This window comes from Aphelocoma coerulescens, chromosome 2 (genome assembly GCF_041296385.1).
Source record: "Aphelocoma coerulescens isolate FSJ_1873_10779 chromosome 2, UR_Acoe_1.0, whole genome shotgun sequence".
Lineage (NCBI taxonomy): Eukaryota > Metazoa > Chordata > Aves > Passeriformes > Corvidae > Aphelocoma > Aphelocoma coerulescens.
Genome location: NC_091015.1, coordinates 9,696,451 through 9,723,555, shown reverse-complemented (window position 1 = coordinate 9,723,555; position 27,105 = coordinate 9,696,451). Strand labels below are relative to the sequence as shown.

The window sequence follows — 27,105 nt, the reverse complement described above, 5'->3', positions numbered from 1 at the left end:
AATTGCCCACAGGTGGGAAAAGATATGTTTATTGGGTCTGGTTGAAATGTTTTGTGATGGCAATGCTTATATCCTACATAAAGATCAAGCAACAGAACGTGTGTGCATATGAACACATAACAGAGGTACCAGTAAAAATTATATGGATATGAAAATACAGCAAACTTTTTTTTCATAAGAGTCTCATTCCTAAATAATCATGTTATGAATAAAATCCAATACCCTTATAGAACTTGACAATCATTAGAAGTAGCTGACGGAAAATTAAACGTTTTGTTTGAAACAATTTCTTAAATCCTTATGCATGGAATTGCCTGCAAATACTTACCCCTTTTCTGATATGTGCTCCAAAAATGGTCATATCAAAATGTCCAACTGCTAAGACTGCATGGCCTGCACTCTAATGACCTGCATTTACCCATTGAGAGAACATGCACAAAAAAGAGCAACTTCCACACACTTTTTTCTCACATTCTTGTAACAACAACTGTCAGCCCAGGATGCTTTCATTATAACTTATATTCTTACATTAATTTCCAGTTCAAGAGAGAAAAATCCTTTAGGCAAGAAGCATTGGCCCAGTGCAGGAACTGACTCTCCAGGCAGTACAAGCATAAAATAATAGAATATTTGGACATTTGAATTCAAGCATACCTAACAACAGCTGCTCAAAAGTAGTGACAGGTACTTCTGTGCAAAGCCTGACACTATTTTTTGCGTTTTGCATATTGAAAAAGCCCACCACAACTGCACACAGCACAAGGCAGGAAACCCCCAAACCTCTCCTTACAGTTGCCATGTACAGAACTGGGTACAGCAGAGAAAATTAAGAATGGGAAGTCCTGAAAGTGATGAAACTATAATAGATTTCTTTCAGAATACTACTATAATCGATCTTAAAGTGTGGGGATGGAGTGGTGGAGTGTGTATCTCTCACTTTGGGATGGAAAGAGTGAGGGAGTTGGGGTGGTTTGTTTACTACGGGTGTCAATAGAGATGCTCTGCTACCTTACTGGAAAAAATGCCTTGCCCTTTCTTCTTTATCTGCATTACTAAAGCTATTCTAATTTAACCTGTAGGGTATACTATTGTCAGCAATGAAAATAAGGAAGGTCACTTGTGTTTACGGACATTAAAAAAAAGTCCACAGCTAACGAAGGAATTAGGATTGCAAAAATGTTATATGAAATATTATTTTCTCCAACAGTTCTTTGGGCTCTCCTTATTTGTGCAATGGACAACAACAGACTCACTGCTGAAGCGATGGATGTTGTTCTTGTAAAGCACTCATTTTTTTACTGCTGTGACTTGGCACCATCATGTGGCCACTCTGAGTTTTCTCAATTTAAGTAACAATTTAAATAGAAAAACGTTTGCAATTAATTAATTTGAATTTACAAAATATTTTGATCTATTTTAGAAGGAGATAGTACATATATATACATCTGTTCACTAAATACTGAATACATTGTCTTCCAATTGTCCTTGTCTTCACCGAATCAGAGCTTGTTTAATCAATGAGGTTTTATTCATGTTCTTTAAGCCAGGTTTTGTTATGTTACAAAAGACATTTTCAGTGCATCATCTGGGTCCAAACCTTACCAAGAGTGTACAAAAATCAGTTCCATATTATAGACAGCAGTCCTCTTCCTCACTACAAGAGCTTTGGAAATTATTTGCAGAATTAAACAGGTAAGTATGTTCTGGTTTACATCAGAAATCCCAAAGGATTTAGAATTTCAGTAAATCTCCCAGGCATATTGTTCACATAGTTCAATCCAAACAGGGAATGTACATGTCAGAACCTGAGTTAGTCAGGTATTCCCTTTGCATAGTTTCAGGGTCAAAATCAGAAGATAAGAGATGTGTGATGTTAATTTTTATTTTGATATGTTTGCATAAGGTCTTTAGGTAGACACATGAAAGTTTTACCAAGAATTAATGTTTAAGAGCCCCAAAGGTAGAAACCTCCCCACATCCAGGTTGTACAAAAATACAACTTCATGTTTGCCAAAGAATTGCTGTGATTTCCTTCAGAGTGGATTAATGAGAATCAGCAGTGCAATTTATAGGAATGTATTCTCGCTATTTTTTAAAAATACATGTACATCTAGAGTACTTTCAATAATGAAACACAGCCACCATATTTTTGAGAACAATAAGGGTAAATTTGATTCTGTTATTTTTATGATAAAATATATTGTTTCAATTGAAATATTGTATTGATAGTCTTTAAAATATATACAAGTAATATACAAATACAAAATTACATTACAAACCTTTTAATTTAAGTCAAAAATAAACTACATATTTTGCAATAAATTGTACAACCCTGTTTCTAAAAAGACTGCAATAAAATAGAATGCAGTTTGTCAGATTCCTCAGGCTGAGGTAATGCCCACTTCTTCTTTACATACTGAATATCTATCTGTCCAGATTCCTTGGCCAGCACGATGCCTAACAATCCATTTGCTTTTTCTGGCTCTCCCAGCAGAGCCATAGTAACAACCCTGAAATCAGAAGAACAGGGGAGTGTTCTTTAATTGAGGCAAAATAAATAGAAATTGGTGCTTTTGAACATGTTTGTATCAGGTTACTTATAGACAACTAAATTATTCTTCTTTTCTGCTCAAGTGCCAGCATGTTTTTTAGCTTTTCACAAGTTGCAAACATTTAATGAAAATACAACATGCAATTCTTCCCCCATTCATTTCATCATCAATTTCTAATCATGGTTGAAAATTATTTCAAGCTTGTAAAAATGAACAATGTTTGATGGCATTTTCCCATACAGTGTAACAAATTTTAAAATTGTAATACATTCTCCAAAAGCTAGCAGTGTGTTGCTATACAAGGATACAAGGAAAACTTTTAGTTTGAGGGATATTCAGCAAGGCTAACCTTTGCCTAGGGAAGACAGTCAAAATTTAGCTCACTGTAGTTTGTTTCCACACCTTTGGTAGTTCACAAAATAGAAAAGCAAATTCTAATGACCATTTAAAGTCAAGTAAAAAAACCCCATACAACAATATTAATATTTTGTTAAAAAGAGAGCACTTACTTCTCTGATGGGATAGTCTGCTTTGCCACAGGCAACAAATCATTTTCCAGAAGATCCCAAATGTAAATATTGGATGATGCATCCAGGGCAAAGAACACAGCAGGTCTTGTCAAAGCCCACTGCAGGGCAATAATTGGCTGGCCCTTTGTGCTGTCATTCCACTGCATGAGGGGGTACTCTGATGTCATCTGGTGTAATCTAATACTTCCATCTGAACAGCCAACCTACGCCACAGTAAAAAAAAAAATACCTTCTGGAACAAAACAAACTAAGCAAGATATAAAAAGTGGTATTTAGGTACATGGCTTACTGGTGGATTTGGCAGTAATGGTTTAAGGGTGGGACTTGATGATCCTGGGGGTCTTTTCCCAACCTAAATGATTCTATGATTCTATGATTTTTTTTTTTTGTCATCCTTCATTGGCAGATTGGAATCAGTGAGGTAAATCAACTACCACATCTAGTTTAAATACATCAAGCAAGTACTTAAAAAATGAAACTTCTATTAAAATGTTTTCATACCAAAAAAAGTGGCTTTCCAAAAGGGAAGAAATCAATTGCAGTGATGCTTATTGATCTCAGTCTGCTCTCCTGAGGCCTGAATAGCCTTGGAACAACTTTTAAATCATGTCTTGTACCATGGCCTACCAGACCCTATGAACAATATAAAGAAAATTAATTAAACAAAAGTTGCATTATTGGTATTACAGGAAAAAGCGAAATAATTCACAGAGCTGCTACTTCAAAAGATGCTTGTAAGCTAACAAATTTTAATAGCTAACAGATATTAATAATAGGCTCAAATTATGAATTTTATATACAGTCTACAGGTGAAATTCCAACTAAACAAGACAGCTTCCAAAACAAAAATTCAACAACAAGATGAATTCCAGCATGCTACTCACAATGTTTGTTCCAACGATGAAGTGGTTGGGGTTAGAAGACAGAAATTTAATAGTCAGTGTCTGCAGCATTCTCTGGCTAATATTCTTTGGGAAAAGGCTGAGGAAAATGGCAAAGGCAAAAGATGACACTAACACAGGAAATTGTCTCCTAAAGCTGTGCAAGTTCACACAGAAACTCTTGATCTAATATGTCTATGACTAGATCTATGAAGAAATGTGTATTAAAAAAACCTCACAAACAGAAAATAACATGTTAAGTTTATCTTATGCAACAGCAAATTAGTAAAGTATAGAAAAAATTAGTTTTGTGAGATACATATGTAAAACTGAAATGCCCCAGTTTTCTTACCTGTTATTCAATTCCACAGTAGAGCTATGTACTAACTTCACTTTCCCTCCAGGAACTAAACCTAAAATTATACAAAATTATTATTTGAACTGATTTAAGCACTTTGCATTAAGAAAAGTGCAATAAATAAATTGTAAGGTAATACGCAAAAGGATATTTCATAATTAAATTGTTTACTGCAGATAAGAATCTTACATCATATAGAACTATTTGCTTTAGAATTCAAATCTGAAGAGTCACAATGTTTGACAGAATTAGAAACATAGTTTCTTTTCTTAAACATGTTTCTTTTTCAGCACTTTGTAAGACCCAATTCTAGCAATGGTTAAAATGCACATTTATGTTACTTGGATCCTTGACAATGTATTATAGTAATGAGATACTGCACTAATGCACCATAAAGTTGGTCTGTGTTACTTGCTAGTAGAGAACAACATAAAAAATTCAAATCCTTCAAGGACAAGAATTTTTTGAAGAGGAAAAAAGATTTTACTGCTGGTTGCAGTAGAACTGTGTCAACACATGACCATAACTTTAAAATGTACCTCTCCACAGACATAATACCCAGCTTTAGCAGCTTAATATAGCCTGACATTGCACATGAGCTTATAGAAACTGATCAAAAATTCTAGTTTGCTAGCATTACTTCATTGTTTATTTATGTATTTTCAAACGTACAAGGATTTTAGTCACAGCCTTTCCCAGTTAGGTAAGCATGTAAGTGTAAACTTGTTTAAAGAACAAAGAATGTAATTTTCTTCATTTGCATAACTCAAAAAGGGTGGAATGGACTTAGTTCTTCCATTTGTTCACAGAAAATTTTTCTCACACTAAATTAAGTATCTCACCTACAAAAGACCTTTCAGGACAATTCTCAGAATGGAGACACAGGCAACAACAAAAGCATTATAACAGGTCTGCTTAAAACTAGAGTACAAAAAGGAGGACCAAAGACATAGAATTCCATATTCTTTGGAAAAAAAAGCTGTTGACAACACAGAAAACTGCTTTGACATTATAAGAAATGTGGCTGTCTAGTGGCAATTACCAATACAAAATTAGCAGATGAGATTTAGATAGCAGTGAAAATGATTCTCATTATACCTTAACAACAACCTCAAACATCAGCTATGAACTATTCAGAATTAATCTTTTTCTCAATAATTTTGCCTTCCTCTAAACTACTTCTTGGCATCAGTGACTCTTCCTTTCTCTTTTCACTTCATAGGCTCAAAACTGGAGCATTTTATTCTACCTCTAATGTACAGTACTCACCTAAGTCAGTTTGTGACCCAGCTAGATCCACTTTTTGTAATTCAACAACTACCTGAAAGGTCAATATTTAACATTAATAAGCAATCAATATGTACCAGACTTCAAAGTTTTTTAAGCAGTTGTAATAGTAATAACTCTAATATAATAGAAACAGCAATAACTCTAAAGGACTGTTTGGAGAGACAGGTCTAACATTACAACGATTACAGGTAGGTTCTCTCTTCCCTGTCAATGTCTGCAATTCTAAAAATAGCTTCACATGCCTGCTGGATGTTCCCTGATGGAAAGCAGAAGATGGAAAGCTACATTCTACACTTAATTACTAGTTGGCATCTTGTTGCTTTGGTCAGTCACAAAAAACCTCTCACTAAACAAGGAATTGTAACACATTCCCTGTGCTTTCCACTACACATGAAATAAAAAGGGTAGATCAGTTGGCTTGAATCTGTTGCTACTAAAGTGTTGGGGTTTTAGGAGCTCTCTTGGGTTTTTTTCTGTTAAAGGAATTTTCCCCATACGTGTTGCTAGGGGGACAAATTGCTGGGTACTTAAGAAAAACAAAAGCAGTGGCTATGAGGGGTGGGGTGCATCTGGCTACTCTTTTGTTTCACCTGGGTGTGTGGGCAGTGGGCAGTCCGTCTCCAGCATTTGGACAGAGAGAGGCTGCTTTCTTGGGCTGCCTTTTCCTTCTGCCAGAGAAACCCCAGGATCCCCACCCCGCCTTCCCTGCCCCGCTGGGAGCTGGGCTATGGCTGCCCTGCTCCCGTCGCTGCTTCGAGCCTTCGCTGCGCTGTAGCCGTGCTCGCCCTGCCTGCCCAGACCTCCGGGGGCTTCCCGGTTTGGATACACCTCGTCTGCCACCCGGGATTTGTGCTCGTCCCTGCCGTTCCAGCCTGCTGTTCCCAAGGGTCCGGCCGGACACCGGGATCGGCTGCCCAGGGGTTTGTGAAGCCTTTGTCCCATCCCTTCCCGGGATCCCAGGGCACCGGTGCCGCTGCTCCCCGAGCTCGCTCCGGAGCGCCCCCTGCAGCCGCGGGGGAACCATCGCACCTGCCCTGCTCACCGGGAGCCGCCAGCGCCCCTGCCGGCTGCGAGCGGAACTGCACCCGAGGGGAAAGGGCCCGGCAGCCGAGAAGGCTGGGACTGGGTTTGGGATTGTTTGCTGTTACTGCCAGAGTTATTGGTGTTTGTTTGACTGGTTATACACATAGAGATATATAATAGTAAAGAACTGTTATTCCTATTTCCCACATCTTTGCCTAAAAGCCCCCTTGATTTCAAAATTATAATAACTCGGAGGGAAGGGGGCTTGCATCTGCCATTCCAAGGGGGGCTCCTGCCTTCCTTAGCAGACACCTGTCTTTCAGACCAAGACATAAAGTTACTAATGTAATTAAAGTTAAGGCTTTAAGGAACTTGATTACTGGCACAGAGGTGAAATACTTTTATGCCTTATTATTCATAGGTTCAGCAGCTGGGCCAAGCTGCATCAGAAAAATGCCACTGAAAACATGTGACAGAAAAATTGTCAGGACAGTAATTAAGAGCAGCAGGCCTGGTGCTTTCCTGACCATCATATTTTAGGCAATGAAATTTTATCCTCTGATTTTCACTTTTTATCTCTTGAATATTTGTTTTATATAAATTAAGAATTTAATTCCTCCCCTACATTCAGTACAGTCTCTGACGCCACTGTGATTCTGAAATAAAGTAGGTGGGTGAAAGAGGACTGAGAACGATTAATCAACTAATAGAAATATGTGAACATATTTTTATGAAGCAAAACTACTGATTGCCTTTTTTCATGAATTCAGGTACCTGTTAATACTTTGCCTAAAGATAACATTAGGGAGTCAGATCAAAACTTTTAAGTAGAATTCCAACAGAATGGTTAGTGTTGCTGTACTTTTCCGGGAGGCAGTTCTCATAAGAAATTCTGAATTTGTTATATTGTTAAATTGTTATATTTGAAGTATTTTATTACACATTATACTCTCTCTTTTCATACATGTATTACTCACCCACATATTGAGGATTCCATTTTCATCCATTGAAGCTATCTGAAATGGAGGGCCTGACATTTCTAAGGAAGGAATGGCAACAATTTATATTCATACACTGACCTTGCTCCTGAACAATATCAAAGGATTTGAAACATTTCCTACATTAATACACCCTCTGAAACTTCAACAGTCCTCTCAGCTGCATAAAAAGGCAAAGTGCCCTAATTCTGCTGAAGGGGAAAAAAGGCATGAAACTTTCTTTACTGACAGCGTGGTCAAGGCTTCCTAGAGAGGCGGTCAATGCTCCAAGCCTGTCAGTGTTTAGGAGGTGTTTGGACAATGCCCTTAACAACCTGTTTTAACTTGGTCAGCCCTGAATTGATCAGGCAGTTGGACTGGATGATCCTTGTATGTCCCTTCCAACTCAAACAGTCTCTTCTATATCTCTATTCCAGTATGTGCAGTTTGTCCTACCAGAAAAGCAGATGATCTCTGTCTGCATCTTTTTTAAACGTCTCAGTTCTGCATGGACTTTGGAAGGGAACATAAAGTGAAACAGATGAAATCTTGTAAACCTGCAATATGCAGCACATTTCTTCAAACCACTATGGATTTCAAAGTACAAATCTGCAATGGAAGTGATAATGTCTTCCCTAGCACACTGTCTGAGAATTTGAGGATGTGAGGATTAGAGGTTCTTTGCAAAGGTTGGTCATAAGAAAAACCAGGCAAAAGGCACAGGAAAACCACCAGTTTCAAATCACAGTCATACATTTCAAGTGCTTTCACATATAAGCAAGTTGCTCCACTGACTCAGACAGGGATTTTTTTTGATATTAGAGAAGCACTAAGATTCTTTCAAAGGCAGTTCTTGGGTGATGACTTTTTTTATCATGGAAATATTGTCTGGAAAACAGGCATTGTAACAAGCATGCACCCACATCTGACGTGATGCTGCACTGAATGCACATTACATGAAAATGAGAGCAGAAAACAAACATGAATGTTGCATGCAATTGATACTATGAACAACTAAAGATGCAGACTGAGATTATACACTGGAGTTTGGCTATGATGTATTTGTTTCACTAGATACCTAAAGAAATACTCAGATGTATTGATTCTTAGAAGAGCAGCTTACATACCTTCCTGATAAGAGAGGCTTGAGAGCCCATAACTGTGGTCACTGCTGACAGAAGTTGAGACAGGTTCCACTGCCAGTATAGGAGAGGTGTGGTTTACTGAGCTCAGAATGCCATCTGTAAAGAAGGATAATGAAAGTTAAACATAGTACTTTCCACCAAAAAAACAACAAAACCTTAATCACTTTTCAGTTTATGGGAGAATGATGGTTTTAAAGAAAGAATGGTAAATAATGAACTTTGCACAAGTCTCAAATACAATACTGCAAACTGTTTCCTAAATTAACAAAATACTACTAGATAAATCAGTATTTCAGTATTTCTATTCAATTCTCATTTTCCAAATGACTGATGCACCATTTATGCCACTGTATCAGACATTTCATTAAAATCTGCCACTTCAGAGTTACCATGGAAAGAATTATGATTGTTTCAAGCTCCATAAACAACAGGGGTAATCACTGTTTACTATAAAACAAGACAAAATTGAAGAAAAATTACTCTTAGTAGAAAGTATCCTGAAAAATCCTGAAACAAAGTATTCACCACAAGAAAATATATATTGACCCTTGCAAATGTGTGTTTAGTGTAATTTCAATGTGTGTTCTTTGTCAGATACTCATGTTTTCTGGACTTGCCCTGTGCACAGAACTTAATCTCACTTAAGACTGAAGGCATTAAAGCTTCCTAAGTGTCCAGCATTAAACCTGCCTGCTTACATAAGAAACTAAATGAAACTGTACACATACATTTGACTCCCAGTGTACAACACAAGACCAAACATCTTTCATCTATTAAGAAAATAAAAAGTCTATCAACCACCAATTACTGTTTACTTTTACATGGCTGCTACAATTAGAAACACTTGTGAAGAAAAGAGGATTTTGTGAATGCGTGTAGTGGCGCGTTTTAGAAAAATAATAGTACCACAGCCAAAGTTAAATCAGATAATCACAGAATGGTTTGGATTGGAAGGGATCTTAAAGATCATCCTGATCCTACCCCCTTCCACTATACCGGGTTTCTCAGAGCCCCGTCCAGCCTGGCCTTGAACACTTGCAGGGATGGGGCACCCACAGCTTCTCTGGACAACCTGTGCCAGAGCCTCACCACCCTCACAGGAAAAAATGCCTTCCTAATAACTAACCTAAGCCTACCCTCCTTCAGATTATGGTCATTTCCCCTTGTCCTATCACTACATGGACTTATGAAATCATAGCACCTGCACACACACACAAAAAGGGAAAAACACATAAAGAAGGAGTTGTTTTGAAATAATAAAATTATTTACAAAATTATTGCTATGTTATTCTTCACTCTAGGATATCTTTCATGAACATTACAGAAACATCAACACTTAGGTGACAATTTCACTGTGCACAAAATGACTAACCAGGATGCACAGATACTCACCCGTGGAAAATGTGGGAACTCTAAATGCCCACTCAGTTTCACTGATCATCATACAAGGGTGCATTCTTGAGTCCTCTCGAAGATCCCACACCAACAACGAACCGTCAACTGTTCCAGCAAAAACCAATGTTGCTTTACTGGGACTAAAGCAGCAACATATCACCTGTTAAACAGCAAAAACATGCAGGGTTGGTATTATGATAAAGGTCAATGATTTGATGAGACTGAAATTAGTTTGTGAGCCTGTAAACCCAGAAAGCAAAGATTACATGTGTTTATGGCAGAAGGGCAATCTATTTTAAAAGGGAAGGAGGATACAAGACTTTCAGTAGGCCTTCCCTTTTCAAAACAATTGTTGTGTAATCTATATCTACTGCCACAAAGCTGAAGGGGGTCACTCAACTGTACGAGAATGATGTGTAGAGAGAAGTCCTAACAACATCTGAACCAGATGTTTTACTTCCATTTACTCTTCAACCATGAAATAGAGTCAAAATTAAACAATCAAAACAACCAAAGAAACACCATGATCCTCACTACAATCTAGTGCTGGAGCACAAAATAGAATGAGAATAGTGCTTTGTTCACCAGGCTCAAATGTGTTTCTCAAAAGATATAAGATGGCATATTTTGCAAGACAAAAAAAAGACCCCAAGTAAAAATAAAATCTTCAAATAAAGTCTTTTAATTGATGGGCAAATATACAATGTTATTAAAACATACCTCTGAATCACATATTAAAACTTTCTGAGGACTGGAGGGCTGCCAGATGTTCCAAACACATATGAGGCTCTTTCTGCTCAGCAAACCAACACCTGCCTTTTCAGGTAATCCATGAACAGAAAGTAGTGCCTGCCTCTGAACTTGAGAGACATATAAGCAGGGTATTTTTCGGTCTAAACCATTAAAAAAAAGTCAAGAAAGAAAAGCAATAAGTGAAAAAGCAAACTCACTGCAGATGGAAAAGCATATTTAGCTGCTATAGCAACAAACAAAGAAACTAAGATGTAATTATGAAGAATATTTCTATTAACACTGTGTTGCTTTTGAAGCTGTACAATAAAAAAGGAGGGACTAAAGAATGCATCCAAAATATTAGAAGTAGAAAGCAAAAAGGAAGAGAGCCAGGAAATTAATAGAATAATTATTCCGGGCATAAGCAAGCCAATCTGATCTGATGTCAGTATATATACTGAAAATTAAACTGAGTCTCAAACAGGAAACAGCACAGGCCAGGCCTTTTTTGTTTCATCTCATGCGTTCATGTTAGATGACATAGGGTTCTGTTATAATGGGCCTTCCTTACATAATTACAGATGCTCTATTTTTCACTTTTCATCTGAACAGCTACTGTTTATATGGAGAAGATACAATTGCTTTTCAAATATATCAGGCTACAGTGTTCCTGTTCAATAACCTGCCTTTATTTGTAACTTTGGCCCTACTGCATAAAGAGCCCAAACAAAATTACACCCATTGGGATGGCCCTTCAACAATAGGGACAAGAAATTACACACATCATCTTAATTACTGGCTTTTCTAGTTGGAATAGATGGAACATATTTCTTGTAAGATGCTCTGACGTTCCCTATGTGAAATCAATCTGCACAGAGTTCCAGCAAGATTAGTGCAATTAAAAGAAAAGTGACATTTACATCATCTGTATATCCTGATATGTGCTGTTTGCACAGTAATGACAAAGAACATGGTAATTTGCATAAGAAAGAAGAGTTCACTCTGTACACTAAAAAGTATAGAATAAAGTTCCCTTACCATGGAGGAATGGCTGGTTAGTATTTAACTGGAAACAGCTATCACTAATAGACAGACTGGTTTGTCGAGATCTTAGTTTCCTGGGTTGTGTTGCAACTTGATCTTCCTCTAGCAAAACAGCAATCACCTTTCAAACATAATTACATTTATAGAAATAAAAGGGTCATCTTATCTTTCAGCTTTGCTATTTGTAGCTTTCTAAAGTAATGCGGATTAATTTCATAAACCTTTATCAAATGTCTTCCTAATTTTGTAACTTTGCAAATACAGCTTTACAGACATAAAAGTTGCACAGCTCTGATTCCATTCCTTTGCAGAGAGATTATTCCCTTTGATAATGAGTATTATTTAAGTAATTTATTTAAATTAGTCAGAACAAGAACTGTAAGTGATCTCTCACATTGTATACTTATGCACATAGCTCATAAGGGATATTAAGGACATAAGTGTACCTGGCAAGCAGACCGGAGAAAATTTGCTAATCTTTGAGAATCAATTTTAGGTGTTGGAGCTCCATTCACTGATGTATTCTGGTTGCTTATGGGACCTGTGAAAAACAGAAAAACAGAAACTAAACTTGAGGCTTCAAAAGGGAATCAGTTAAGAAAAGTATAAGGACAATTTAATTTTTAAACAAGAGAGAGTGGCAGGAATCAACTTATCTTCAGCAGAAATAACAGCACTGAAGAACAAGATCTGTTGGAGACTCATTTTTGCTGCCAATGGAAACATCAAGCCAGAAGGAAAAACTATTTCTGCCATTTGTTTTTCATAGCCTCCACATGAGGATTCAGAGTGCCTATGTCAGCTTGCTATCAATGCAGCCTGCCACTTTATAGATTCTCACAAGTAACGGATACCAAAGAGAAAGTTTACATGACATGCACTCATCCACAAGTGAATAAGACTAAAATCTTCTTCACCTCCAGATACAAGAGCACTTTCTCCTGGATGCTGTGTCCATTTCTCCAATGTCTCAACTTCCTCAGTCTGAATGTCTCTATCAAGATTGTCCTCGTTACACTGAACATATGCCTAAAGTAGAAAGATAAAAGTGATCATCAGTATATGGGTTACACAACTAAGAATGACAACACATAACTCAATAGAACCTAGTAATTTTAAAACTGAAATTTGAAGCTCAAACTTTTCTGTTTGTAAATTCAGACCTGAGCAAACTGACACACTGTCACTATTTTGTGCATGTACATTTTACCACATTTCACACCACAGTGCTAAATAAATAATATTGCAAAAATACAGAATGTCTTCCATGATGTGTAAACACCAAACCCAGCATATCTGAGGACAGTGAGCCACAGACAGACAGAAAGCCTTTTGAAAATGGGGAAGGAAAATGAGAGTCCTCTTCTAATACAGAGAGGAAATGGCCTGTCTGGACAAAAGTTTCGAGATCATTGCCTTATAGTAATTGAGGTTTAGAGATTAATATTATTAATTTATTACTTTATGTCCTGGTAGCTTTAGCAACTTTATTTTTTAAGGAAGATTATTTTCCAGAAGGAGGATCAGCACTTTGAGGATTTAAATGTTACTGTGTATTTGTTACGCACCTGCTTAGTGTTCATTTTACCAAAATTCCTGATATACATGTCGTACTCATTGACAGGGGGCAAATCCAGTAATGAAAAACTAACTGAGAAATCCAGGTCAATTAGTGGCAGAAGTTCTGAACTCCGTTTTCTTTAGGATGAATTACAAGAGAGAAACACAAAAATGGTTAAGACCAAGCATTTGGTATTCCTAAGGAATGACAACCTGATGTTGTATAGTACCAGAGATCTAACAATCCTTTAAAATATGTGAATTGAAGTTGTGCCAACATTAATTAGCAAATAAAAATATATCAATAGAAGTACATACAATACTGTTATGAGGTCTCATTTAATGTTATGCTGAGATAATGATCATATTTGAAAATGCAACACTAATTGCAAATGGCAAACTTAACATGGTTTTTTACAAAAGCCAAACTATCAAAATCTCAGCAGATCATCTTGCCTAAGTATTCCAAAGCTGTTCTGTGAGGTGGCAGATGAATGTCTTTTTCTTCTGTAGTTAGGACAGTGGATAATTCTCCTAAATTCATTTTATTAACTCACATCACTCCTATGTGTACACGCTTTATAAAGACCTTCTGTAACGTCCTAGCTTTGTTAGACATATGCAATAGACTGAACTTGTACCTCTTTACATCACTAAGGAAACAAACAACATTAGCAGCAATCCTAAAATATATTTTAAATATATACATTTAATTAATTTACTGCAGATTCATAACCTGTGGACACGGATGCTGACCTCTTGGCCTAACACGAGGCCTCAAAAAAAATCATCATTTACTGGACAATTGGACTTGGTCTAAACTGTATGGAAATTAGTACTCTAGATAGAGAAAGATGTCCATTTTTCCACTTGGGTTTTTTGTCTGGAGTAAGATTAGCGTATTGTACAGGATTTGAGATAGTTGAGTCTCTTTGTCCTCTCTACAGGAGTCTCTTTGTCCAAATCTTTCTAAATTCCCCTGTTGGAATGACAAAACGTGACTCAACTGTCTTATCCATCTTCCCTCAATTCTTTTATTTTCTGCCTACCTTAATCTTTTTCATTTTTGTTCACAAATAAATCTATATTTTGATTCTTAATTGGAAAACTAGTCTACCTGCATATACTGCATCTTACTTTGTCAACTAAGAAACTGTGATATTACTTATTATCATCAGCTACAAAGAGATTCTTATCATTCCACTTGTATGGATGTGTGGATAATGAAAAGACTGACAGTTTTTGTCACAATTCACACAACTATCTATCTGCTTTAATGCCATAAAGCTGTTAAGATATTTCACTTTAAGAGTGAACTGCTTGAATTACATAGAGATGTCTGCTTACAAGTCAATTCCAGGCTCTTGCTCTAGTGCAGTCTTTGACAATGAGACAATTTTTGCAGTCTCCCTTTCTCTCTCTTGCGCTTGCAGGCTTTTTTAATGTACTTAAAAGTGATATATAAATACAAACCAGATACAGTTATGGATCTGTAGCAATTCCACAATAAACAGTCTTGCAGATGCATACTCTAGTTATGGCTTCTTCTCAGAAAGATGGTATTTGAAAACGGAAAAGACTAGAGCAACAAGAGCTCAAATTTCATCAGTATTTTAAGGTGAATTTTTCTTTATGCATAAGGACAATTTTTGCATCTCCTTTTTGCTACTTGATGATATCTATTGCATATTCTTACCCACATTTTATTTTAACTTGTGCTTCCTAATATATCACCTCTTCACAAACACCGGCATAGATTGCTGAGATCTAACTCAAACATATGAAAGTTGCTTACTAGCTACAAACCTTAAAGGTGCATGCAGACAAATCCTTAAAATAAACTAATAAGTTTATATTTATAATTTACAACTCCCAACTCCCACAACTCATTTATGGGATGCTTTCAGTCTATTTACTGGTAGTAATGCATTATCACAGCATTAAATTCCACAACCCCTTTCTCTTTCCATGAAAATACTTGTTATCTTCACAGGCTGTGTATGTTGTTAGCAAGCACACAGAGTTATAAACATAGTCATAATCAGTCATGGTACATAATCAGCAGAGGCTGACAAACATTTCAGAAGGCAATTCTTCAGAGATGCCTTCCTGAGTTTCTTAATCTGTCTCCACTGTCTAGAGGGGAAACCTAGACAATGAACTTGTGTAAAAATTTGAGCATAAAATTTTAGGCAATGTGAGTTAAATACCTTAGACAATAAAATCTCCCTTATGTAAAGATTAGCCACTGATGTGCAGCCATGAAACAGTGGAATCTAGTATTAACAACAACATTTAATAATCTTGCTTTACGCATCCAGCATTGTAACAAAGAATTGGAGATACATACAGTGCTTCAGACAAATCTGGAGGTTCCACAAAAAGCAGGCATCAATTTGTTTCTTTAAAATATGGAGATGTCTTAGGTATCTCAAATCTAGATCAATTTTAGATCAGTAGTAACATATTTTTACAGTAATTGGTGTTATCCCTGAAAGGGAACGTGCTATTTTGGCAACTACATGCACCATATATTCTTGATTATTTCAAAAAAGTCCTGCAGAGACCTGATGGTAACTAAAAGGCTTGCTCTTTAGTACTTTAAGTCAATATCTAATTAAGTGACTGAAGCATTATACAAAGAAATTACAATCCTGGCAACTCATTCTGTAATAAAATAATGCACATAAACTGATCTATAGATACATTTCTCTTATAAAATGACATGTAGCAATACCTGTAAATTATATTTACTTAAGAATCAATTACTGCTAGTTAACAAAACATTTGATTCCATAAGGCTCAAGTTTCTAAACTTCACATATTTCAAATATAATGAAAACTATATCTCACATAGTGAACTGCCATTTTGTGTGGATTATTTAAATTACACTTACTTCTGCTTACTGGCCATACTTCGGCTGCTTTGTCGTTGGCTTGCCATTTGGAAATCCATGAATATTCCACAAAAAGAGCTTCTGACAGAAGAATCTTGCCTTTCTGTGATATTGTAAAACATAGAGTTACAGTTCACACTTAAAAGCACATGAAAATGTTAAGCAGTAAGTCTAAAAAGCAGATTTGTTACAACACAGCTACTAAAAGTTACTGGCTCACGTTACACAAAACACCCTATCACCATTTTAATTACAATAAGTTTAACTTCAGTAATGGGCCTTCAGTAAAGGGCCAGTAATGGCCCTTACAATGGTTCTTTATCAATCAATCAACTCAAAATGACTGATGATTGTAATTTTTACTTTAGAAGACTATGATGCACTAAGTGCCTCTTTCTTTCTCTTGCCATCAGCAGGTCACTTGTCCCCCTGTGTATAATAAAACACTCTATGATCAATTCTAAAAATTGTATTAAAGTCACACAGACTTCACCATGTGAGTAAGAACTCTGAGTAAGAACTCATCTCTACAGGTAGTGGAGAACCTCATCAACACAGGCTTAACTAATGTCCTTGGATGAAGAAGGAAAGCATTGAAAACTGTTCCTTAAAAAGCCACAGTTAAGAGACCAATTACAACAACTGATGTCACATCTATCTTATCCCCTTTCTGGCTAGGCTGTAGCTAATTGACCTTAAGATCCAAGTTCCAGTCAGGACAGGACTAATGGTGTTTCACTTCCTCAAAGGATGACTGCCTTTTTAGGCAATACTTGTAAAATGCTTTTAAACTTATAAAAATAATTACCAGACTGATCAACCACCATTTTAGGCACACGAGATCAAAAGTTCATCAAAAAAAGAACACATTGTGTAATTAAGAATGAAGCAACAAGTGCTACAATTTTGAAATTTAAAAATCTTTATTGATTCTGTATTGTTCACTAGAAAAATAATAATTGCATAAATCTTCTGCAAAAAGAAATTTACATTACAGTATACTGGTTCTGACTGCAATGACCATTAACTGAAAATCTGTTGACTGAATCAGAGACTCTTCTACGCTAGAAAAGATCTTTAAGAGATGCTGTAAAGACTTACTGAAATTCCATGCTATTCTTCCATGACTGTACTAACTTTGTATAAACCAGACTAAAAATATATTAAATATTCCTTTGCACAACGATTCCAGATGGCTGCTCACTTCAGTGCAGGCTGCAAAGAAGAACCACAACTGCAGCTACATAAGTAGCTCTGGCACTCACAGGTATCAGATCAACTGAATGCCAGACAACATTTCAGAAAGAGCCTGCATTTAAAAGTGACTAAGTGCTATATATTTGAGTAGTATTGATATTTCTCTTGCCTTCCCTCCCAGAACAGTTGCTTCAAATTTGCTTAAAAGAAAAAGGTGAATTTAATGCCAGCAGAAGTCCCAAACTGTTCCAGCACTCCTCAAGTTTTCAAAATCCAGACTCTCATATGCTCCTCTTACCCAAAATAAGATGTATTAAATGTCAGTCTGTACATTTTTGTATTTCACATTTTAAATGATTAGTAATGTCTATGAATCATTTAGTAATGTGGACGTTACAGTGCTTACCCACAAACCTACATGACTCATCCAGAGGACCAGATTTTGGCCTTTAGGCAGACTTCTAGAAAAGGTGGCCTGCTGACTTAGTTGTATGTGTTTTCACACATTTAATAAAAAAACACGGGTATCTAGTCACATACCCATGACTAGTTCCTTTCTTTCATTTTCCAGTTTCTTCGGCAATGGAGTAAAAATTCTATCATTTTCTGCAGTAATTGCTCTTTGAATTTCTTCAATTTCTGATGTTCTGGAAAATGGAACCTCTCTCTGCTCTTCTCCTGCATCTCCTTCTTCACCGCTTTTGTCTTCATCATCTTCAAAATCATCTTCATAGTCCTTTGAAAGTAACAGAACTTTCGATACTTAGTAAACAGGGACTATAGATACCTTTCTCAAGATCTTTTACAGAAATTATAAAACAGTGTCAAAATAAAAACCTCATACAGATGGCTATAAATCCTCTGAATAAAAAGCATTCTAAAATAACTGATGGAGAGAAAATGGCATCTCTTGATTGTGCAGTAATTTTAATCAAGAGAAGATAATCTCAGTGTTGTTCTACAGTGCCCAAAATAGTTTTTAAATTTAATGTCCTAAAGTAGATACTATATGTTTCGGTGAATTATGTGCTCTTTAAAAAGATAAAATAACAGTGTTCAGTGGCATAAATGCTTCAGGGATGTATAAAGTTGCTTATTTGACAGTTTTAATTCAAGCTGTCCTTTAATGGCAGGCTCACATTTACTGAACTACCACACTCCCCGTCCATGCCTAAGGGTCAAACTTTAATAAATTCACTAAACTAAGACAATCCATGTCATGCTAAAATAATCACCTAACACACATGATATGAACAAGTCTTAAATGTGCTTATTTCTCTTCACTGAGTGGCAAAGGGCTGCTACAGTGACCAGGTCAACAGTGGAAATCATCACTCCTGAGGTGAGTGGAGATGAATTCTACCCTCCCTGAACAAAGATGATTCTAGTTCAGCTCACAATGAAAGCACATCCAATACACTCTTGTATCCTAATAACTTTAAAGTAGACAAAAGAGAGCTATAAAACAGGGATTTCAGTTAAACAAAGTAGTGAAGTGAATGCTGTGTGTCAATACCTTTTTCCTATGATATTTTTGCAATGATAAACAAACAGGCTTTTTAAAATTTTTTTATCTGAAATTATTAGCTCTGATTATTTAATCATTTTTCACAGAAAGTCATTTAAGTAATTGAAATCCGGAAAGGTAGAGAAAGCATTTTGTGAACACTTCAACTCAAAACCAAAAGTTGGTTCCCAACCTCTGATGAAAACTAACTAAATACATAGCAGAGAGTTTCTACATAACATTTTAATTATTCACTGTCTACTGTTAGACAAGTTAAGGTCACAGTCACCAAAAAAAAAAAAATAAAAACCATGTAACATCCTGTTTATTTCTGTGAACAAAGTTATTCTCTATTGTGATGCTTAAGAATTACTTCAGACAGACAACTGTATATTTTCACTTACTTCAAAGTCATCTTCATAATCTGGTGAAAAATCATCAAGTCCTGTGTCTGGATTAGATATGTGTACATCTTTCATTTCCTAAATGAGAAAAATAAATGAAGCTGTTAAATAATCTTACCAAAAAAATCTCTTACCTGCCAAATCTCAGAATAAAATAGATTAAGAGTTGTTGTTCTCAGCTATTTCTACATTTTCAAGCAAATATACAGCACATCGTTTATACAGGTAAAAAAAAGTGTATTATCAAGTGATAATTACTGAAACCAATAGTACAGGAAGAAAACCAGAACTCAACCTTATCTTGGGAAGACCAACTTTTTTTTCTACCAGTATTTTTACTGGAAAAGACATAAAAACAGCTGTGTTGCTTATCATTTCAATGATGGTGCAACAACAAAATAAGACTGCTCTACCCTTTTGAGGACTAGACAAAATTATTCCTAACCTACGTTACACCGGGGGACTCAATCTGCTAATAAAATATTGCAAAGGTTGAAACCAGGGAAGTTGTCATAAATAAATGGCATTATTTTAATCAAATTAAAAACTTAGGGAAAGGAAATTTATTTGAAGTTATTGCTGGGATATCATAAGTCTTATTCCATGTAAATAGAGGATTCAATGTTAGCAAAATTATTTACGTATAAAAATTACCTTATTATCCTGTTGTATCCATGTCTCTGCTTTCCTGGTTTCAACATTGGTACTATTTTATTAACAGATTGAGCCCCCCAGTATAACTTAGGTTGTGAGAAATTTCTCTAATTTGTTCTGCCTGCAAGGTTGCAGGTATTCAGCAGTGACTAATTCATGTAGTATAATTCATAGAATTTAAAAAGAAATCCGTATTACAATTAGTCAGACACCTTTAGTAACACATTCACAACGATGAGTCGTTATTAGCTATCAGGCTACTTTGTCGCCTTTATTACCTTACTATGATCACCTCAGAAAATGCCTACAGAGCTGTCAGCTTTATTAATAACACAAATGTTTACAACCTTGCATCTGTTACACATGCAGTTTTTACACACTAAAAACCTCCACCTGTCAGTAGTTGTGTGGGTTCCTACTTTAAAGAATTTATAGAGAAAATATAGATATTGTCAATGCAAAGCAGGATTACGAAGTCATGCTGGAATACCTGGAAGGCATTTGGAGCAACAAATACACCAAAAAAATCAACAGCATAAAATGCAAAGCCCTGGAATTTGATTTAATTCTCCCTGTTGAGTCAGGTCTTAAGCAGGGATTTCACCCTCCTAGGTTGTCTCCTACTGCCAATGAAGACAGAGAAGATAATGGAAACAGAAACCAAATATAAAAGGACTGAACTGACTATTTCTCTCCACAAACTAAAACCGAAATTTAGGTCCTCACCACAGACAATTCACACTTAAAGATGAGCTGAATCAAACAGTTGAAAATATCACAAAACTTCTGAAAATTTTTATGGTAGAGTTTGGCTGTATCTGCACAGACTGTTCCAAATAAACCCAAGTCTATACAACTTCAGCATCAGGCTGAAAATTTGGTTCTATCTGCACCTGTCCATTTATAAACAGAAAAATAACTTAAATAATTTCAAAATTTAAAAATAATTTTCTCTTCCTTAGTTTTACCTCTTGTCTTGTGTCTGTCTCCTCTTTTTCAACGAGTTTTCCTTTATCTTTTACAGTCCTATACAAAAAGAGAACAACGGTTTTATTGGTTAACTTGTAAAAAAGCAGTTCCGTTTCAGTTTTGTTTTCTGGGGATTTTGTTTGTTTTAGAAAAAAAAAAAAAGTCTTTTTTCCTGAAAAGGAAAAAACAGTTGGAAATTTCCAATTAACTGAAATATTTCTACAAGTATTTTTATAGATCTCTATGATACAAAAGGGTAACGAAACAACCAAGTGATTAACCAGCAAAAAATTCAGAAACTTTGTCCAAATTTAACACCGATAATTGCATCAAAAATCAAGAAAAAGTAGTGATGAAAAAAAATTATTAAACCCACACATTTATTACTTGTATTACTATCTACAGCAAACCAGAGATCAAGATCAGGTTGGTGCAATATGCTCAAAAGCTATAAATCAAAGACTGATTTCAAACCGATTTTTTCATTCAGAGGTCTTATTCATGAGGACAATACAATCAGAGTCAGAGAGCAGGAGCAAATGAACAACAAGCTGTGCTCCTCAATAATCTATTTGATTGTTTTATAAATACAAAGTATCAGACCTCAAGAAGAAAATATTTTTACTTCTTGAGTATTTGTATATACTGCCATTGGGACTGATAAACATACGACAAGGCAACAATAAAAATTAAAATTTGGCTGGATCCTGCTATAACAAATCAAGAATGATTCAACATTAACAGTGCTTGAAGCTGAACCAGGGTTTCAGGACATCCCACTGAACCATACTGCCTTCCCTGCCATTCCGGAATGGCTAAACTCTTCTTCCCCAGCTATGCACAAACAGTGACTCAGCCATAACCCCAGCAGCAACAGCTTCAAAACATTGCCTGCATATTCAGCACTGCAGACACAGCATAAGAGAGTCCTGTGTAGTTCATCATGCAACTTACATGTGTCCACATGACTGCATAGTGAATTTCCAGGTAGCAAAATACGGCATTTTTGTCTCCCAAACTAAGTGCCCAGATTAATATATATGTAAGTTTACAAGGACTGCAAAATATTTCTTGCTATTAGGTGTAGAAAAATAATTAGTGGAATACAAATATATTTTTATCTGAATCACTTTAGAGGTAACACACAGACCTTTTTTTTTAATTGCTATTGTATTGGGCCTATGAAAAAAAAATTATATTAACCCCAGATATGTGAGATTAAGAATTTATGCTTATTGGTTTGGTGGTGACTGAGTCTTAGTAGACACCATCTAGTACATAATAATTTTAAATCTTTGAATTTACCTTACAAGCTGATGGCTCATTTCTTCTTGAATTCTCTCCTTCTTTTTGTATTCACTGTTCTGTAAAAGAAGTCACAATATTCATGAGTCAGAAATGCAGGGAGGAAATATGAGTATGAACCTGTATTAGTAGTACTGTTATCAAACAGTAAGAAAGATTATTAATGAGTTGTTTCAATTACAGACTATTTTTTATTTCAGTCATTGCTTGTAAGATGTTCTGAAAAACTGGCAGAGGCTACAGTCTGACCTTGGAAGGCTGTGGCCAGCCTGTTCCAAAGAAAGAGATTTTAACAGTATGTACTGCAACAACTCACACAAACTGGACCCAGGGACAGACAACAGTCTCGGGCATTTTTAATTCCCAGTAGAGGGACTTGACTCTTAAATTCTGTGTTATGATCATTTGCCTAAGTTTGGAAATGTATTCAATAGGTTAAGGTAAAGGTATTTGTCTCTATCCATGAACTTCAGAAAACAGGGACAGAAGCATCAGAATGTGTGGTCTCTACCTGAGTAAATTTCCAAGGAAGTCAAACCTTGAGCAAGCCCCTGATAGACTTCTGTTGTCTGCTGCAGAAAGTCAGTTACAGGAATCACTCATGGAAGGCCCCTACACTGAAGATGACTGGTATTTTCACTAGAAAATATATCTCTGAAATTTTATTTATATTGTACATCTTCACTCTTTAGGCAGCAGAAGAAACTACCCTAGACCATCTCAACTGTTGTGTGTTCCATACAACATTGGATTTCAAGAGCTACATATTACTAGATATTCCCTCTCCCATTCTTGTAGAATGAACACTTATAAAAATCAGTAAAAAATGACAAAGTTTTGATTAAGTCTCTAGAATATAACATCATGCTCCATATTAGAAACATAAGAGATATTTTGTGGGTTCAGAAGTAGAGGCAAACCCCACAAATATAAAGGGTCTATATTCACATACCTACTTATGAGCTGGACAGCTGTGCTCCCTTCATAGACAACATAAAAGTACCTTCTAGTAAAATCATACTTTTTCCTATAAAGGCAGCCAAAAAAATTTAATGGACCTCAAGCCTTATGACATCTTCACTTCGAAGTGTTTGCAAAAATTTCAGAAGTCATAGCAAGAAAGAATTTTATGAATAAGAGATTTCTAACATTTAGGCAATTTTTTCGTTTAAATTTTACGGAAGGAATCAATTCTGAATTAGCATACTGAAATGCAGATGTAGTGTTTTCTTCCACCACTTCAGCCTCAAATTTCAGAAAATGTTGCCTCTAAATTCTAGTATTTTTATCATTCCTAGCTTTAGCAGGGGGGAGGTTCCGAGTGCTGGGGAGACCGGCCAGAGTCACGACATGAACACCGATACGATTTGAGCATCGTGCTGCCTTTCTTGTTCACTTACACCAACTTATATCAACTTATATCTACTTTACAAAGACTCATGCCCTATTCCCACGGGACAGCCTCTAAGCAGCGGGGGAGCCGACCAGTGTGTAACTTTGCCCAAGGCTGTTCAAGGCCGCCTGCTGCCAGGTGTCTTGCAAGCCTGTCTGCAGCCTGAGGCCCCTTCAGGGCTTCTTCCGCAGCAGCAGCCCTGGGTTGCCCAGAGTCTCCTGGGGGAGCATATGCCCCGGTTCCACAAGGAATCCCTCTACACCCAGCAACAATGTATCAATGATTGAAGTAAGCGATAAGGCAATGTTTTAACAAAACTTACCCTTAGATCATGCTTCTTTCTTTCATTTTCGCTACTTTTTAGAATGTTATTAGCTTCTGCTGCTGGCCCTTCTCTGTCTCCACGGGAAGATTTTTCTTTAGACCTCCTTGATTTATGTTTTTCTTCCTCCTCTTTTCCATAATGTTTATGACTTTTCTCTTTAGAAAGCCTCTCTTTTTCTGTCCCAACAGAAAGTTCTTTTTTTTCTCTGTGTCTTCTTTCTCTCTCTTTATCCAACTCTTGATGTTTCTGTAACTTGTGTACACGTTCACCTTCTTCAACTTTGTAGGCTAAAACTTTCTCAACTTTCTTTCTTACATCACTATCCTGCAAAGAGGAAAATAATATTAAAGGATTAAAAAGCTCTCCAAGACTGTTTTATCTTCACAAATCTATCAATTTTTTACCTTTAAAATGATTGAATTGTAAGCACTTAATCTTTCTGTCACATGGATCTTCCAGCCATTTTTTCTTTATTTCCTATGATAACAAGTTTCAAATTATAACTGCACTTGAGATTCTGGTATTTCTTCTGTGACACTGCACACTTTGCTACAGAAAATTTCTTTGGATTAGATGTTCTTCGCACAAAAATTTAATTCTTGTTTAGTAGGTGGTCTAAAGCAGGATGTACACTATGAATTGCCCTTGTAATAAAGGCATAAATAGCAGATGGAAACATTTGATGTAGCTGTACAAAAATGAAGCACTGTTTGCTACGAAAATTTTATTTCATGTTTACTTAAAAAAAAAAAAAAGAATGAAATATGTCCTTAAAGTGGGGTAGCTGAGATACATTTTTTTTTGTGTTTTGAACACTTGTCAGCACCTTACTATCTATGCATCTCTCGGATTTCTTGGGAGTTGCAGTCTGATCCAGTTTCTTCATTATTCTACAGTTTTATCTTACTCAGTTATGGAAACACTTCACTAATTTCCTTTCCTTTACCTTCTGTGCTTTATGTCTTCTTTCTCGCTCTTCAGTTCTTGCTTTCTCCTCCTCTAGAAAACAGATGTATAAATTAGGGAACAAATTTTATAATACTCAAACTGTATAATTAATTCTAGCATCTAGAAAACAGTATTTTAGCAGCGTATTTTCTCTAACATAAGAGCTTTCTAAAAAGGAATTCTCTTGAAATTCTCTCTCCAAAGCTGGTTACTCCTCTCCTAATGAATCCATCCAGTCTTGTTTAATGGTAAGAGTAATGACACATGCTACTGAATTCAGTTATCATCCTGCAAGTGAATGGACCACTCAGTAGAGAATGTCAAGGCACTGATCAACAAAACCAGTGACATCCATCCTCTCTTCAGAGAAAGGGAAACAAGCAACAATTTTTTTTAAAGAATCAAAATAAAAGTAGGTTACCACAACATTCCATAATGACACACATGCCAGCAGGTACTCACACCTGCCTGTTTTATCCTCTCTGCACAGATGGGTGTGGTTTCAGAGTATTCCTATCTAAATATCAAATATTTCCAAGTACAGCAACAACCCAAAGTTACTTACCCAAGCGATACCTGATTTCTCTTCTTCTGTGATGCTCTGTATCTCTTCGTTCAAATGATTTCAGATTATTTTGTGGATCCATTTGCTTTATCTCATATGTCTTGTATTTTTTGTCTCGTTCTCTACCACTCTCCTTGTCATTATGTTTTAGTACACTGTGTCTCTCCTCCTCCAAATGTGACTCTTGAACCCTATCTTTGTGTCCCTCTTGGTCTCCTCTTTGGTATTCTTTTTCCTTTTCTCTCTCTCTCCTTTTATCCCCGTCCCTTTCACTGGATTTAAATATCTCTCTCTCTCTTGTTCTTTCCTTGCTCTTCTCTCTGTGTTTATGTCTTTTAGGGTCTATATCATGAACAGTCCTATCTCTCTGCAGTTTCTTTTCTCTGTGTTTTTGGTCTTCATTTTGACTATCTGCTAGTGATGCCTGAAACAAAATAAAAAAATCTATCATTGTAATTCAGCAATCTATTTTGATAAGAGTATATTCAGGTGAAAAAAAATATTGCTGGATTACTAAATGTGTATTTCATTTCCCAAACCCTATTAAAATGCTGATAGGCTTAATTTGTAAATAGTAACATTATGTCTATGCTTATTGTAAAAAGAATTAATAAATGGAATAATAAGATACACAACAGAAAACAGGTTTTAAAAAATACAACACAAACCTAATATGAATATCAATTATAACTCACTGGAGCCTGAATGCCTATTTGACCAGGGGATAATGTAATTAACCAGTTTAAAAACACGTGACAAACATGATAGATGATGAAAATAAATAAAATAGGTAATATACATTGTAGGAAAGTGAATAAGTACACATAAAGCAGAGCTGTCACTTGTATTTGGGTGGCCAGAAAATCAGACCCCATTCACTGCTGTGCGATTACTGTAACAATGTATTATTTCCATTTACCGAATTTAGAAATTAGTAGAGTAATCTTATATGACTCATGTAGCTAGAAACAGCTGAGTGGACCAGCCTCTGGATAACCTTGGACTGGTGAGATTCCAGAACAGTCAGTTGCAACAAGGAACTCAGCAGCTACACATTAAAGCTCCGTACCATTTGTATTCAGTGATGCAGATTTAGTGTCTGGTGCACCAGAAAGTGTTAAAGAGCTACTACAGATCCCACAAAGCAGAGTGGCTTGTAGAACAAACAGTCAATTCTTTATGTTTAAACCACCAATAAATTCTAGTGCTGTAAGGTAACTTGACATCAAGACTAGCAGAAATAAAATAAAACTACCTTAAGATGTTTCCTAAGTTCCTCTGCTTTCCAAGTATCTTCTTTGGTTCTTCTCTAGAACACAAAATGCAGAAGAGACTGAGTAACCAATTTGCAGAGAGAAGTAACTCATTTAACAATCAACCATATTTCTAAGGAAAGGATCAAGGTACACATGGCAAGTATCTCTGAAAGAATAATGCAAACAGCAACTTGATTT

The 27,105-nt window shown here is 36.1% G+C and overlaps 1 protein-coding gene across 4 annotated transcripts in view; it reads right to left on the bottom strand.

The window, feature by feature from the left end:
- Nucleotides 1-923: 923 nt before the first annotated feature.
- The window catches only part of DYNC2I1 (dynein 2 intermediate chain 1), a 36,608-nt gene continuing 10,426 nt past the window's right edge, over nt 924-27,105 (bottom strand). For 3 of the 4 annotated variants that reach the window (XM_069006426.1, XM_069006427.1, XM_069006428.1), the window contains exons 2-24: nt 26,907-26,960; nt 25,652-26,075; nt 25,085-25,137; nt 24,136-24,462; nt 22,421-22,479; nt 21,115-21,172; nt 19,493-19,570; nt 18,122-18,317; nt 16,385-16,487; nt 13,496-13,625; nt 12,845-12,956; nt 12,374-12,468; nt 11,922-12,048; nt 10,872-11,044; nt 10,149-10,311; nt 8,739-8,852; nt 7,612-7,673; nt 5,591-5,642; nt 4,316-4,376; nt 3,967-4,063; nt 3,584-3,715; nt 3,062-3,285; nt 924-2,510 (exon numbers count right to left, since the gene is read on the bottom strand). In XM_069006426.1, coding sequence (XP_068862527.1) covers nt 2,339-2,510; nt 3,062-3,285; nt 3,584-3,715; nt 3,967-4,063; nt 4,316-4,376; nt 5,591-5,642; nt 7,612-7,673; nt 8,739-8,852; nt 10,149-10,311; nt 10,872-11,044; nt 11,922-12,048; nt 12,374-12,468; nt 12,845-12,956; nt 13,496-13,625; nt 16,385-16,487; nt 18,122-18,317; nt 19,493-19,570; nt 21,115-21,172; nt 22,421-22,479; nt 24,136-24,462; nt 25,085-25,137; nt 25,652-26,075; nt 26,907-26,960 — 3,066 coding nt within the window. In that variant the 3' untranslated portion in view covers nt 924-2,338. Of the gene's footprint in view, nt 2,511-3,061; nt 3,286-3,583; nt 3,716-3,966; nt 4,064-4,315; nt 4,377-5,590; nt 5,643-7,611; nt 7,674-8,738; nt 8,853-10,148; nt 10,312-10,871; nt 11,045-11,921; nt 12,049-12,373; nt 12,469-12,844; nt 12,957-13,495; nt 13,626-16,384; nt 16,488-18,121; nt 18,318-19,492; nt 19,571-21,114; nt 21,173-22,420; nt 22,480-24,135; nt 24,463-25,084; nt 25,138-25,651; nt 26,076-26,906; nt 26,961-27,105 lie in introns of those variants that run through there. The other variant, XM_069006429.1, reaches the window with a different exon arrangement.